The sequence below is a fragment of the Crinia signifera genome, chromosome 5 (genome assembly GCF_055691185.1).
Source record: "Crinia signifera chromosome 5, ASM5569118v1, whole genome shotgun sequence".
Lineage (NCBI taxonomy): Eukaryota > Metazoa > Chordata > Amphibia > Anura > Myobatrachidae > Crinia > Crinia signifera.
The window spans coordinates 5,274,163-5,290,230 of NC_139221.1; the positions used below are offsets into that span (position 1 = coordinate 5,274,163).

A 16,068-nucleotide genomic window follows, 5' to 3' on the forward strand; every position below is an offset into this window, starting at 1 on the left:
TTCTATGTACAAGTATGTAAACATTTATTGCAGAGTGAGGTGGGCTACAGCCCATGTGCGGTGTACACAGCTGGCACTGCCATCTTCTGTATGGGCACAGCTTGGCACTGTGGTCACTCTGTGGGCATGTACGATGCGAGCACCTATAGATGTATACTCACATGATATCTCAGAAAGCACCAGATATGTCACACGTACAACACTATACCACTAATCACTGATGCACGTGATGGCGCGTGAGCTGTATACTCAGATGGGGGGGGCTCCGGGATACAGGGGGGCCAGCAGCCCCTTTCCTCCACTCGGGCGGCGGAGAACCGGGAGAGCGGCCTCCATCCGTAAGCACTTGCTGAGAACATTCCTGATAGCGGTTATATTATCGTCTCCATCCTCCCTGATCACTCGCCTGTGCGCCTGTTACACTAGTGTTATTGCACTGGAAACGTCACCAAATAATAACGTCCTCTCACTATGGGAAATACAAAATATGCTCGTTGGGGGGAAGCGGAGGGGTCAGCAGTCGCCGACTGGGGCTGTCGCCTCGTTTCTTAGTCGCAGGCTCAGCGTCGGTAACTGCGGCTGTAGTGAATATAAAACTGGGACACATCCCCGGGAGATAAAGCAGCAGGCAGCGCCCCCCGGTGGCGATCATGAGAACCGCACATGAAATGTGTTGCGCAGCCTTGATAGCGTAAGAAGCGGTGCCATGAATCAGAACAGGCAGCCCCGTCCCAGTCCCAAAGGCACTTCTGAAGCACATGCGAACCTGCGTTCTCTACAGTACTGACACTGTGTCCTAGTATCTGCTGTCAGGTCCCAACAACGTTCCACGGCGGAGTCCTGGACAATAACAGCGCTGCCAGTTAGGTGTAGCATGAGTCTCTGGGAAAGTCCATTGTGGGGTAGACGCTCAGGTGAGGCGTCAGATCTGTCCACACCCTAACAGCGGATAGCATGGACATAGCGTTCCGTAGCCAGAAGGACGAGGTTCTCTGAGGCAATACACAATAACACTGTAAATAAATACTCTATTCTCTTATTACAAACGTGAGTTAGCTTATCCAAGAGCGGTCCCTTTATGGAGCGAGGAGATGGGACCCCGCGGCAGGTCTGAGGCAATAACTAGGCCTGTCCTTAGATTCCTGCCAGGAGCAGATGGGTCCCATCCCATGTACGATCATCCGCGGGGGCTGGAGCTTTTATCATCTGGCGGAGGGACCTGCCAGGGAAAAAAAACAATCGCGGTCAGTGATAATGTAGACAGACCGCCCAACGCAGCGCCGTGTCACATCGTACACTCATAACAGGGGTACGCAACAAGATGGCGCGTGGGAGTCAACAATCCGCGAGAATCGATAACCTCACCAGCGACTCCGTGTCGGGGAGATGCCGGGGCTCAGTGTACTTACCCAAACCCGCTGGAAGCCACCGCCAATTGGCAGAACCAAACCCCCCCCTCCCTCCAGGACTCAGGACTGATTAGGGGTAAAGTTGCTAAAGTTTATAAAAATGAAAGGGAGCTGAAGTTGCCCATAGCAACCAAGCATATTCTGTCATTTCTCTACTGCATCCTATAAAATGATATAATCAGAATGGTTTCTATGGGTAACATCCCATTAGTTTGGGGAGGGAGGTCTGTGTGGGGTGTGCACTACACATACCAGCAGGCCCCTAATGTCCGGGAATGCTGGCACTTGTGGTTCTATAGGAGGCCATTATTTTTCTACGATTTATTTAATACCCTACACCCAAAGCCAAGGGGGGCGGTTTTCCACCCGGAGGGATGACCCCATTTTGGGGGAGTCGTGTCTTTCAGAGGGATAACAGCTCTGGGCTGACCATTTGGGGCAGGTCGCACTGGTTCCTCCAGCTATAACGTCACCTCCCTGGCTGGTTCTGCCCGGAGTGCACAGCGTAGATTGGGGGGCGGTCAGAATACCAACGCCGGCATGCCAACTACTGCGGGGAGACTGGCACTGGAGTCCTGCGCAGAGGGCTAACATGCAGCCGGGGAAGGGGGGACCTAGGCTGCGGGGTGAGGGGGGTTAGGTACTAGTGGGGGACTTAGGCTGCGGGGTGAGGGTGGTTAGGTACTAGTGGGGGGACTTAGGCTGCGGGGTGAGGGGGGGTTAGGTACTAGTGGGGGGACTTAGGCTGCAGGGTGAGGGGGGGGTTAGGTACTAGTGGGGGGACTTAGGCTGCGGGGTGAGGGCGGTTAGGTACTAGTGGGGGGACTTAGGCTGCGGGGTGAGGGGGGGTTAGGTACTAGTGGGGGGACTTAGGCTGCGGGGTGAGGGGGGGTTAGGTACTAGTGGGGGGACTTAGGCTGCGGGGTGAGGAGGGTTAGGTACTAGTAGGGGGACTTAGGCTGCGGGGTGAGGGGGGTTAGGTACTAGTGGGGGGACTTAGGCTGCGGGGTGAGGGGGGGTTAGGTACTAGTGGGGGGACTTAGGCTGCGGGGTGAGGGGGGGTTAGGTACTAGTGGGGGGACTTAGGCTGCGGGGTGAGGGGGGGTTAGGTACTAGTGGGGGACTTAGGCTGCGGGGTGAGGGGGGGTTAGGTACTAGTGGGGGGACTTAGGCTGCGGGGTGAGGGGGGGTTAGGTACTAGTGGGGGGACTTAGGCTGCGGGGTGAGGGGGGTTAGGTACTTGTGGGGGACTTAGGCTGCAGGGTGAGGGGGGGGTTAGGTACTAGTGGGGGGACTTAGGCTGCGGGGTGAGGGGGGGGGTTAGGTACTAGTGGGGGACTTAGGCTGCAGGGTGAGGGGGGGGTTAGGTACTAGAGGGGGGACTTAGGCTGCGGGGTGAGGGGGGGTTAGGTACTAGTGGGGGGACTTAGGCTGCGGGGTGAGGGAGGGGGGGTTAGGTACTAGTGGGGGACTTAGGCTGCGGGGTGAGGGGGGTTAGGTACTAGTGGGGGGACTTAGGCTGCGGGGTGAGGGGGGTTAGGTACTAGTGGGGGACTTGGGCTGCGGGGTGAGGGGGGGTTAGGTACTAGAGGGGGGACTTAGGCTGCGGGGTTAGGGGGGGTTAGGTACTAGTGGGGGGACGCGGGGTGAGGGGGGTTAGGTACTAGTGGGGGGACTTGGGGTGAGGGGGGTTAGGTACTAGTGGGGGACTTAGGCTGCGGGGTGAGGGGGGTTAGGTACTAGTGGGGGGACTTAGGCTGCGGGGTGAGGGGGGTTAGGTACTAGTGGGGGGACTTAGGCTGCGGGGTGAGGGGGGGTTAGGTACTAGTGGGGGACTTAGGCTGCGGGGTGAGGGGGGGTTAGGTACTAGTGGGGGGACTTAGGCTGCGGGGTGAGGGGTGTTAGGTACTAGTGGGGGACTTAGGCTGCGGGGTGAGGGGTGTTAGGTACTAGTGGGGGACTTAGGCTGCGGGGTGAGGGGTGTTAGGTACTAGTGGGGGACTTAGGCTGCGGGGTGAGGGGGGTTAGGTACTAGTGGGGGGACTTAGGCTGCGGGGTGAGGGGGGTTAGGTACTAGTGGGGGACTTAGGCTGCGGGGTGAGGGGGGTTAGGTACTAGTGGGGGGACTTGGGCTGCGGGGTGAGGGGGGTTAGGTACTAGTGGGGCACTTAGGCTGCGGGGTGAGGGGGGGTTAGGTACTAGTGGGGGGACTTAGGCTGCGGGGTGAGGGGGGTAAGGTACTAGTGGGGGACTTAGGCTGCGGGGTGAGGGGGGGTTAGGTACTAGTGGGGGACTTAGGCTGCGGGGTGAGGGGGGTTAGGTACTAGTGGGGGGACTTAGGCTGCGGGGTGAGGGGGGTTAGGTACTAGTGGGGGACTTAGGCTGCGGGGTGAGGGGGGTTAGGTACTAGTGGGGGGACTTAGGCTGCGGGGTAAGGGGGGTTAGGTACTAGTGGGGGGACTTAGGCTGCGGGGTGAGGGGGGTTAGGTACTAGTGGGGGGACTTGGGGTGAGGGGGGGTTAGGTACTAGTGGGGGGACTTAGGCTCCGGGGTGAGGGGGGGTTAGGTACTAGTAGGGGGACTTAGGCTGCGGGGTGAGGGGGGGTTAGGTACTAGTGGGGGGACTTAGGCTGCGGGGTGAGGGGGGGTTAGGTACTAGTGGGGGGACTTAGGCTGCGGGGTGAGGGGGGGTTAGGTACTAGTGGGGGGACTTAGGCTGTGGGGTGAGGGGGGGTTAGGTACTAGTGGGGGACTTAGGCTGCGGGGTGAGGGGGGGTTAGGTACTAGTGGGGGGACTTAGGCTGCGGGGTGAGGGGGGGTTAGGTACTAGTGGGGGGACTTAGGCTGCGGGGTGAGGGGGGTTAGGTACTAGTGGGGGACTTAGGCTGCGGGGTGAGGGGGGTTAGGTACTAGTGGGGGGACTTAGGCTGCGGGGTGAGGGGGGTTAGGTACTAGTGGGGGACTTAGGCTGCGGCTGAGAGGGGTTAGGATTAGGCTGCAGAGTGGTGGGTGTGGTTTAGGTACTAGTGGGGGGGACCTCAAACATTTTTATTCTATATTTGTATCCGTTGAATAAAATTGACCCCCGGGAGCCTGCGCAGAGGACAGTGATGTGTGATGTGACAGTGATGTGTGTAGTGATAACAGCCACCCGGTCCAATGAGACGGATTGTTTTGTCGGCGTGACGGTGGCTTTCAAAACTACATTCGTAAATCCGGGGTTTCTATTATATTTCATGGTCCAGAACATTTATGGGGTTTGATATTCTGCATGTGCTGAAACTGGCGGATTCTAAAATGCCACAGACCCACCGGGAATTACAATCCACCCGCGTCAATCAGTAACACAACCGATCCAGTGATCTTACTGGCTGCACAGAGCTCACTTCCTATTGGTCGCAGTTCAGCCTCTGTATATGGACACTACAAGTAGCGTCAGATCTTGCCGCCTAAGTGAGGTAACTGCAGATCCGCAACCATAACAGTCATCACTTATATGTAATATTGGCGCATTCAGCATTCCCAACGTTCTCCATCTGTCCACCATTACTCACACGCATCACATGTGCTAACTGCTTCCGCTACTGCTGCTGCTTCCTCCCGCAGGGGCTGATTGCAGTGGGCTGCGCTCCTCTTCTTCCTCTTCCCAGCCCCCAAGGTGCAGTCCACGGTATCCCGACAGAGAACCCGACCTAGTCCCTGCAGCAGGGAGAGAGCGGAAGTCAGAGCGCAGGTGGAGGGGCGGAGGGGAGCAGTGAGGCAAAGGGGAGGAGTGGAGGGAAGGAGTGGTGGTGCAGGCAGAGGGGAGGAGCGGATGGGTGCAGTGGAGGCAGAGGGGAGGAGCAGAGAGGAGGTGGAGGCAGAGGGAGGAGCATAGAGCAGGTGGAGGTGCGGGGTAGAGAGGAGACGTTGGGGAGGTGGAGGTGGAGGGAAGGAGCGATGGTGCAGGCAGAATGGAGGGGGGGAGCGGATGGGCGCAGTGGAGGCAGAGGGGAGGAGCACAGAGCAGGTGGAGGTGCAGGGTAGAGAGGAGGCGAGGTGGAGGTGAAGGGAAGGAGTGATGGCGTAGGCAGAGGAGTGGAGCAGAGAGGAGGTGGAGGGGCTGACCAGGAGCAGAGGGGCTCATATTTGGATCCCATATGAGAGGGTGGGGCCTTTTCTGTGGTAGAGGATAACAGGGGCCATTCTACAGAACCCAGAGGACAGGAGCGGAATTAGTCCACACAGAGCAGCCCAGAGGAGTTAGGGGTCCTTTGAGGTGCGCAAATGAAAATGAGAGACCCATACATTAGGGTACAGAGGAGAGGGAAGAGCCCATATACTGTATATCCATCATACAGGTGAGAAATGGACCCAGAATGTGGCGTAAACGAAAAAGGGAGGAGCTCATACAGCACAGTATAAGGGAGAGGGAGGAGCTCATACAGCACAGTATAAGGGAGAGGGAGGAGCTCATACAGCACAGTATAAGGGAGAGGGAGGAGCATATACAGCACCGTATAAGGGAGAGGGAGGAGCATATACAGCACAGTATAAGGGAGAGGGAGGAGCTCATACAGCACAGTATAAGGAAGAGGGAGGAGCTCATACAGCACTGTATAAGGGAGAGGGAGGAGCATATACAGCACAGTATAAGGGAGAGGGAGGAGCTCATACAGCACAGTATAAGGGAGAGGGAGGAGCTCATACAGCACAGTATAATGGAGAGGGAGGAGCTTATACAGCACAGTATAAGGGAGAGGGAGGAGCTTATACAGCACAGTATAAGGGAGAGGGAGGAGCTCATACAGCACAGTATAAGGGAGAGGGAGGAGCTCATACAGCACAGTATAATTGAGAGGGAGGAGCTTATACAGCACAGTATTAGGAGGAGGGAGGAACTTATACAGCACAGTATAAGGGAGAGGGAGGAGCTCATACAGCCCAGTATTAGGAGGAGGGAGGAACTCATACAGCACAGTATAAGGGAGAGGGAGGAGCTTATACAGCACAGTATTAGGAGGAGGGAGGAACTTATACAGCACAGTATAAGGGAGAGGGAGGAGCTGATACAGCACAGTATAATGGAGAGGGAGGAGGGAGAAGCTTATACAGCACCATAAAAGGGAGATGGAGGAGCGGATACAGCACCGTAGAAGGAGGAGGGAGGAGCTTATACAGCACCGTATAAGGAGGAGGGAGGAGCTTATACAGCACCGTAGAAGGAGGGAGGAGGAGCTTATACAGCACCATAGAAGGGAGAGGGAGGAGCTTATACAGCACCGTAGAAGGAGGGAGGAGGAGCTTATACAGCACCATAGAAGGGAGAGGGAGGAGCTTATACAGCACCGTAGAAGGAGGAGGGAGAAGCTTAAATAGCACCGAAGGAGGAGGGAGGAGCTTATACAGCACCTTAGAAGGAGGAGGGAGGAGCTTATACAGCATCGTAGAAGGAAGAGGGAGGAGCTTATACAGCATCATAGAAGGAGGAGGGAGGAGCTTATTCAGCATCGTAGAAGGAGGCGCTGCATTACCTGTGTTAGGTTTCTGATGTGGTGACATGTCTGCAGCCTGCCACATCGCTAGGGGGCGCTGTGATGACCCCTGATTCTGATGCACCTGGGGAATGAGAGCAGGGATTACAGACATGATGCTGCACACAAATGCTAAGTACATACTATGCAGTTATTGTATAATGGTCCTTATTCGGGCGGACTCGAAACCCTGCAGGCATGCGAGTGGATGATTTGCATAATAATGGGTGCAGGGAAGAAATCATTCCTCAGCGCTCGCAGATCTGAGATACCTCTATGGTGCCTCTGACCTGCAGGCGCCCTGTGCGATAACAGGGTGGGCAGCGGACATCTCCTAACATCAGCTGCATGTCCCCTGACCCATCAGGGAATTACCACGGGAACGCCCATGAAACACTAGGAGTTCCCATAGGCGAATTCCCCAGCCCGCCTCCCGGACTTCTGTGTGCGAGCCCTCGGGGAACTGATTGAATTAGAATAACCCCAGCGTGTAGGCGTGATATCCTCAAGCGTGTTCCTGCCATGATCCAATTGGTCGGCCCCCGGATAGCGAGCAGCAGGTGTATTCTCTATAATCTGCCTGTGTGTCCTATGTACCCCTGACAGTACGCACGCTAATTGTGGGACCCCGGATAGCGAGCAGTGTGTGTATTCTCTATAATCTGCCTGTGTGTCCTATGTACCCCTAACAGTACGCACGCTCCTTGTGGGACCCCGGATAGCGAGCAGTGCGTGTATTCTAGATAATCTGCCGGTGTGTCCTATGTACCCCTGACAGTACGCACGCTAACTGTGGGACCCCGGATAGCGAGCAGCGCGTGTATTCTCTATAATCTGCCTGTGTGTCCTATGTACCCCTGACAGTACGCACGCTAATTGTGGGACCCCGGATAGCGAGCAGTGCGTGTATTCTAGATAATCTGCCGGTGTGTCCTATGTACCCCTGACAGTACGCACGCTCCTTGTGGGAACCCGGATAGCGAGCAGTGCGTGTATTCTCTATAATCTGCCTGTGTGTCCTCTGTACCCCTGACAGTACGCACGCTCCTTGTGGTACCTCGGATAGCGAGCAGTGCGTGTATTCTCTATAATCTGCCTGTGTGTCCTCTGTACCCCTGACAGTACGCACGCTCCTTGTGGGACCACGGATAGCGAGCAGTGCGTGTATTCTCTATAATCTGCCTGTGTGTACTCTGTACCCCTGACAGTACGCACGCTCCTTGTGGGCCCCCGGATAGCGAGTAGTGCGTGTATTCTCTATAATCTGCCTGTGTGTCCTATGTACCCCTGACAGTGCGCACGCTCCTTGTGGGACCCCGGATAACGAGCAGTGCGTGTATTCTCTATAATCTGCCTGTGTGTCCTCTGTACCCCTGACAGTACGCACGCTCCTTGTGGGACCACGGATAGCGAGCAGTGCGTGTATTCTCTATAATCTGCCTGTGTGTCCTCTGTACCCCTGACAGTACGCACGCTCCTTGTGGGCCCCCGGATAGCGAGTAGTGCGTGTATTCTCTATAATCTGCCTGTGTGTCCTATGTACCCCTGACAGTGCGCACGCTCCTTGTGGGACCCCGGATAACGAGCAGTGCGTGTATTCTCTATAATCTGCCTGTGTGTCCTATGTACCCCTGACAGTACGCACGCTCCTTGTGGGAACCCGGATAGCGAGCAGCGGGTGTATTCTCTATAATCTGCCTGTGTGTCCTCTGTACCCCTGACAGTGCGCACGCTCCTTGTGGTACCTCGGATAGCGAGCAGTGCGTGTATTCTCTATAATCTGCCTGTGTGTCCTCTGTACCCCTGACAGTACGCACGCTCCTTGTGGGACCACGGATAGCGAGCAGTGCGTGTATTCTCTATAATCTGCCTGTGTGTCCTCTGTACCCCTGACAGTACGCACGCTCCTTGTGGGCCCCCGGATAGCGAGTAGTGCGTGTATTCTCTATAATCTGCCTGTGTGTCCTATGTACCCCTGACAGTGCGCACGCTCCTTGTGGGACCCCGGATAACGAGCAGTGCGTGTATTCTCTATAATCTGCCTGTGTGTCCTATGTACCCCTGACAGTGCGCACGCTCCTTGTGGAACCCCGGATAGCGAGCAGTGGGTGTATTCTCTATAATCTGCCTGTGTGTCCTATGTACCCCTGACAGTACGCACGCTCCTTGTGGGACCCCGGATAGCGAGCAGCGTGTGTATTCTCTATAATCTGCCTGTGTGTCCTATGTACCCCTGACAGTACGCACGCTCCTTGTGGGACCCCGGATAGCGAGCAGTGCGTGTATTCTCTCTAATCTGCCTGTGTGTCCTATGTACCCCTGACAGTACGCATGCTCCTTGTGGGACCCCGGATAGCGAGCAGTGCGTGTATTCTCTACAATCTGCCTGTGTGTCCTATGTACCCCTGATAGTACGCACGCTCCTTGTGCGACCCCGGATAGCGAGCAGTGGGTGTATTCTCTATAATCTGCCTGTGTGTCCTCTGTACCCATGACAGTACGCACGCTCCTTGTGGGACCCCGGATAGCGAGCAGTGTGTGTATTCTCTATAATCTGCCTGTGTGTCCTATGTACCCCTGACAGTACGCACGCTCCTTGTGGAACCCCGGATAGCGAGCAGTGCGTGTATTCTCTATAATCTGCCTGTGTGTCCTATGTACCCCTGACAGTACACACGTTCCTTGTGGGACCCCGGATAGCGAGCAGTGCGTGTATTCTCTATAATCTGCCTGTGTGTCCTATGTACCCCTGACAGTACGCACGCTCCTTGTGGGACCCCGAAAAGCGAGCAGTGGGTGTATTCTCTATAATCTGCCTCTGTGTCCTATGTACCCCTGACAGTACGCACGCTCCTTGTGGGACCCCGGATAGCGAGCAGTGGGTGTATTCTCTATAATCTGCCTGTGTGTCCTCTGTACTCCTGACAGTGCGCACGCTCCTTGTGGGACCCCGGATAGCGAGCAGTGTGTGTATTCTCTATAATCTGCCTGTGTGTCCTCTGTACCCCTGACAGTAGGCACGCTCCTTGTGGGACCCCGGATAGCGAGCAGTGCGTGTATTCTCTATAATCTGCCTGTGTGTCCTATGTACCCCTGAAAATACGCACGCTCCCTGAGGGCCCCCGGATAGCGAGCAGTGTGTGTATTCTGTATAATCTGCCTATGTGTCCTATGTACCCCTGACAGTACGCACGCTCCTTGTGGGCCCCCGGATAGCGAGCAGTGCGTGTATTCTCTATAATCTGCCTGTGTGTCCTCTGTACCCCTGACAGTACGCACGCTCCTTGTGGGATACCGGATAGCGAGCAGCAGGTGTATTCTCTATAATCTGCCTGTGTGTCCTATGTACCCCTGACAGTACGCACGCTCCTTGTGGGCCCCTGGATAGCGAGCAGTGCATGTATTCTCTATAATCTGCCTGTGTGTCCTATGTACCCCTGACAGTACGCACGCTCCTTGTGGGACCCCGGATAGCTAGCAGTGCATGTATTCTCTATAATCTGCCTGTGTGTCCTATGTACCCCTGACAGTACGCACGCTCCTTGTGGGACCCCGGATAGCGAGCAGTGTGTGTATTCTCTATAATCTGCCTGTGTCTCCTCTGTACCCCTGACAGTAGGCACGCTCCTTGTGGGACCCCGGATAGCGAGCAGTGCGTGTATTCTCTATAATCTGCCTGTGTGTCCTATGTACCCCTGAAAATACGCACGCTCCTTGAGGGCCCCCGGATAGCGAGCAGTGTGTGTACTCTGTATAATCTGCCTATGTGTCCTATGTACCCCTGACAGTACGCACGCTCCTTGTGGGCCCCCGGATGGCGAGCAGTGCGTGTATTCTCTATAATCTGCCTGTGTGTCCTCTGTACCCCTGACAGTACGCACGCTCCTTGTGGGATACCGGATAGCGAGCAGCAGGTGTATTCTCTATAATCTGCCTGTGTGTCCTATGTACCCCTGACAGTACGCACGCTCCTTGTGGGACCCCGGATAGCTAGCAGTGCATGTATTCTCTATAATCTGCCTGTGTGTCCTATGTACCCCTGACAGTACGCACGCTCCTTGTGGGACCCCGGATAGCGAGCAGTGTGTGTATTCTCTATAATCTGCCTGTGTGTCCTCTGTACCCCTGACAGTGCGCACGCTCCTTGTGGGACCCCGGATAGCGAGCAGTGTGTGTATTCTCTATAATCTGCCTGTGTGTCCTCTGTACCCCTGACAGTAGGCACGCTCCTTGTGGGACCCCGGATAGCGAGCAGTGCGTGTATTCTCTATAATCTGCCTGTGTGTCCTATGTACCCCTGAAAATACGCACGCTCCTTGAGGGCCCCCGGATAGCGAGCAGTGTGTGTATTCTGTATAATCTGCCTATGTGTCCTATGTACCCCTGACAGTACGCACGCTCCTTGTGGGCCCCCGGATGGCGAGCAGTGCGTGTATTCTCTATAATCTGCCTGTGTGTCCTCTGTACCCCTGACAGTACGCACGCTCCTTGTGGGATACCGGATAGCGAGCAGCAGGTGTATTCTCTATAATCTGCCTGTGTGTCCTCTGTACCCCTGACAGTGTACACGCTCCTTGTGGGACCCCGGATAGCGAGTAGTTTGTGTATTCTCTATAATCTGCCTGTGTGTCCTATGTACCCCTGACAGTACACACGTTCCTTGTGGGACCCCGGAGAGCGAGCAGCGGGTGTATTCTCTATAATCTGCCTGTGTGTCCTCTGTACCCCTGACAGTGCGCACGCTCCTTGTGGGACCCCGGATAGCGAGCAGTGCATGTATTCTCTATAATCTGCCTGTGTGTCCTATGTACCCCTGACAGTACGCACGCTCCTTGTGGGAACCCGGATAGCGAGCAGCGGGTGTATTCTCTATAATCTGCCTGTGTGTCCTCTGTACCCCTGACAGTGTACACGCTCCTTGTGGGACCCCGGATAGCGAGTAGTTTGTGTATTCTCTATAATCTGCCTGTGTGTCCTATGTACCACTGACAGTACGCACGTTCCTTGTGGGACCCCGGAGAGCGAGCAGCGGGTGTATTCTCTATAATCTGCCTGTGTGTCCTCTGTACCCCTGACAGTGCGCACGCTCCTTGTGGGACCCCGGATAGCGAGCAGTGCATGTATTCTCTATAATCTGCCTGTGTGTCCTCTGTACCCCTGACAGTGCGCACGCTCCTTGTGGGACCCCGGATAGCGAGCAGTGCATGTATTCTCTATAATCTGCCTGTGTGTCCTATGTACCCCTGACAGTACGCACGCTCCTTGTGGGAACCCGGATAGCGAGCAGCGGGTGTATTCTCTATTATCTGCCTGTGTCCTATGTACCCCTGACAGTACACACGCTCCTTGTGGGACCCCGGATAGCGAGCAGTTCGTGTATTCTCTATAATCTGCCTGTGTGTCCTATGTACCCCTGACAGTACGCACGCTCCTTGTGGGATACCGGATAGCGAGCAGTGCGTGTATTCTCTATAATCTGCCTGTGTGTCCTCTGTACCCCTGACAGTAAGCACGCTCCTTGTGGGACCCCGGATAGCGAGCAGTGCGTGTATTCTCTATAATCTGCCTGTGTGTCCTCTGTACCCCTGACAGTATGCACGCTCCTTGTGGGCCCCGGATAGCGAGCAGTGCGTGTATTCTCTATAATCTGCCTGTGTGTCCTATGTACCCCTGACAGTACGCACGCTCCTTGTGGGACCCCGGATAGTGAGCAGTGCGTGTATTCTCTATAATCTGCCTGTGTGTCCTCTGTACCCCTGACAGTTCGCACGCTCCTTGTGGGACCCCGGATAGTGAGCAGTGCATGTATTCTCTATAATCCATGGTATGCTGCTAAAAAATTATTATGCTGCTATTAGACAAGATTTGTGCCGCCATTGTCATAAAATGCTGCTAAATATTGTCTTTGTATAGTTCCATATTATTAATTGTTTTTTATTTTTGCCTTTATATCCACTAACTTCAACAAAATGGCGGATGAACTGAGAGCTGATATAAATAAAAAGCGGAACACAAATATCATAAGCTCAGGAACAACGATCGTTATAGCATGGAGCGCAAACATAGGAAGTGAACATTCCGCTATGAAACGCAAGAAAATGTCACTTCCGCTTTACGGGAGCTCGGTGTTAGACGTGGAACGCAAACACAGGAAGCGCCCGTCCCGCTATGGAACGCAAAACGTCACTTCCGCTTCCGCCGCAAGACGAAATGCGGAAGTAAAGGAGTGGATAACGATCATCGCAGCTGTGGTTTTATTGCGGCGGGAGCCGTATATGTAACATGGAATGGACTCCAGTAATGTATGTTATTTTAGCATAGGGTTTTAGCTGGCAGCTAATCCGTGTCTGGAAAAAGGTCATACCCACTAGGGGTATAAAGTTAGGACTAGGATGTCAACTCCACATGCCTTGATAAAGGAACCATTTAGGTTCAGAAACGCGTTGGCCGTGGAGAGAAGGTGGAAAACTTTTTGGACTCTGACCGGTTTGGACAGTGGGCTCCGGGGACGCCTAGGAATTCAATCTGTGCCTGTTTGTCTGCATTGTTATTGTAGACCATTCCATCCGGTGAGAGGCTGATGTTTTACACCATTGTTTTTATGTTTATATGTTAAATAAACCAAGTGGTATTACACTATACCAGCTTTTAAAACTTTCTTGCATGTACGATTAATTGCAATTGGACATCCTTGATGACGATTCGGTGACGTTACCGCCCCTGCTTGAGCGTTATTGTCTGCCCACTTGAAGCAGACCACTCTAAAGGGTACGAGTCTATTTGTCTCAGAAACATCATACATCTTGTTAATATCATTTATGTATATCTAAAACAGTATTACGCTATTGTGTGTCCCCCCCTCTGTTTTATTTTTCGGTATAACACCTTGAATGAGGGGAGAAACTGTGGGGATCACGACAATCAGCGCCCAGGATTAAGTCGGTATTCTCTTTTGTACTATATGTCTATTTTGTATGATAGGTGATTCATACATTACCAACTAGATCCTTGGCTGCAGATAGCGCAAGAATCAATCTCAGAGAATCCATTTGTTTTAGAATTTCTTCCATAGTCACCTATCTCTGAGCGATTTTTGCTGCAACCAATATGTTTAAATTAAGGGAAGAAAGAATCAATAGAAAACAGAATATATTTAAAGATCCCTTAAAAGAAGTGATACTCTCAGATGAAAGTCTAGAAGGTATCCTTAATAAATTGGAAAAAACATTAATTAAAGAGACCAATTTATGGTGGGAAATCGCCACCTTGGAGAAATATATCTCTTTAAAAATAGTCCCAAAAGGTCTAAGAGTCACTAAAACAGCTAGCTTTAGTTCTGTTAATGAGGATTTCCAAAGTAGATGGGAGGAAATCCTTTATAAATGTTCAAACGAATTAACACAGCTGATCATCCAAGAAAGACAAAACGACCTGAGGGGACTAGAAGAAGAGATTAAGGAACTTAAAAAACTTTCATCCCCTTTTAGTGAGCAAAAAGAATTTAAAGAGAAAGAAATTAAAATTTGTGAAAAACTAGAAAAACTAGAGAACACCTTAATAAATAGGAAGCTCAAAAAATTACAGAGGGATTTGGGGGACCCAAAGAGCATTGAAAACGATGAGATTAAAGTAACCAATGACCATATAGGATTTAAAACACCTAAAATTAAGCCCAAATTTAGAAAACCATCTACTAGTCAACAAAATAAACAGGGGGCATATAGGAAAAACTTTATTATTAAACCCAATAGGAACTACCAACCCCAATATGAGGAAGATCAGGGACATTCCTCTAAATGGAATTATATCCCAAATAAAGGTTACAACTCAAGGAATCACAGATTCAGAAATGATGAACAAACAAAAAATTGGAGAGATAGATCCAAGGACCGACAAAATATAAGGACCAATTATAGAGATAGAACTACAAACTTCAATAGGACAAGGGATTTTAATGTACCCACATTTAATAGGTTCTCAAACTTGGAGGAAAATTACTCCCCTATGAGAACTCCTAAACGTTCTTTTTTAGAGAGACGACCCCCTACCAACACCATCCGGTAATGAAATATAAAAACAAAAGAGGATCAAGGGGAGGGAAAAGAACCAAACAATTAAAACGAAAAACTAAAAGATCAAAAAGAAAAAATAGGACTACTAATGAAGTCATAAATTCCCCATCTGAAACAGAAGGAAAGGGAACTATAAAAATATTCAATTTAAGTGACCATCTACTCTTACAAGAGGAGAGAACTCTGTTAGAAAAGGGACTTAAATTCTGTCCATCAATCCCTATCAATCAATTTGATACTTTTATCGATATCCAAAAAATTTTGAGAAAATTAACTCTAAAAAAATATTTTCATGACAAAGAACCAGAGGAAGATTATGATTTCAGTGTACCTGTCTTCAAACAAAAGTCAACGTTTAATCCAGTCCACCTTAAAGGGTGTTTTTTGGACACCTTTAACACTTTAGTAATGGATGACGTTAGGAAACTTGGGTCCAAAAAAGTGGAACAAAATATTACCTTTAAAGAAAGAAAAGGTCTCAAATCACTAATGGAGGATGAGAACCTTGTGATTAAACCTACAGACAAGGGGGGGGGGGATAGTCCTCCTCAATAAAAAAGATTATGAGGAGGAGATTTACAAACAACTCTCCGATACCATAACTTATAAAAAGATGCGAGGAGACCCCACCCAAAAAGTTGTTACCCTACTGAAGGATTTAACCAATAAATACAACAAATTAGGGACTATAACTGATGACGAGAACAAATTTTTAAACGTGGACTGTCCGATAATTCCGACGATCTACGTTTTACCAAAAGTCCACAAAGACCCTATTCATCCCCCCGGAAGACCTATAATCTCTGGGGTGGATTCAATAACCTCCAACCTTTCAATGTTTATTGATGTACACCTGCAACCCCTGGTTGTGAAAAATCAATCACATCTAAAGGACACAACAGATGTCCTAAGGTTTATCAAAACTTTAGAATGGAAAGAAAACCTGTTCCTCGTCACTGCTGACGTGACGTCGCTATATACAATCATTAGCCACAACCAGGGGATAGCAGCTGTCAAACGATCACTCTCTAGGTCGGAAATCAATGTAAAACTTCAACATTTTTTATTGGAAGG

General features: G+C 51.8%; 1 protein-coding gene across 1 annotated transcript in view; it reads right to left on the minus strand.

Annotated features, from left to right (window-relative positions):
• The window catches only part of LOC146079877 (autophagy-related protein 9A-like), a 55,877-nt gene continuing 39,809 nt past the window's right edge, over nucleotides 1–16,068 (minus strand). Inside the window, exons 13-15 of the mRNA XM_083186555.1 lie at nucleotides 6,923–7,007; nucleotides 4,964–5,108; nucleotides 1–1,219 (exon numbers count right to left, since the gene is read on the minus strand). Of these exons, the coding sequence (XP_083042681.1) occupies nucleotides 4,978–5,108; nucleotides 6,923–7,007 (216 nt within the window). The 3' untranslated portion in view covers nucleotides 1–1,219; nucleotides 4,964–4,977. The remainder of the gene's footprint in view (nucleotides 1,220–4,963; nucleotides 5,109–6,922; nucleotides 7,008–16,068) is intronic.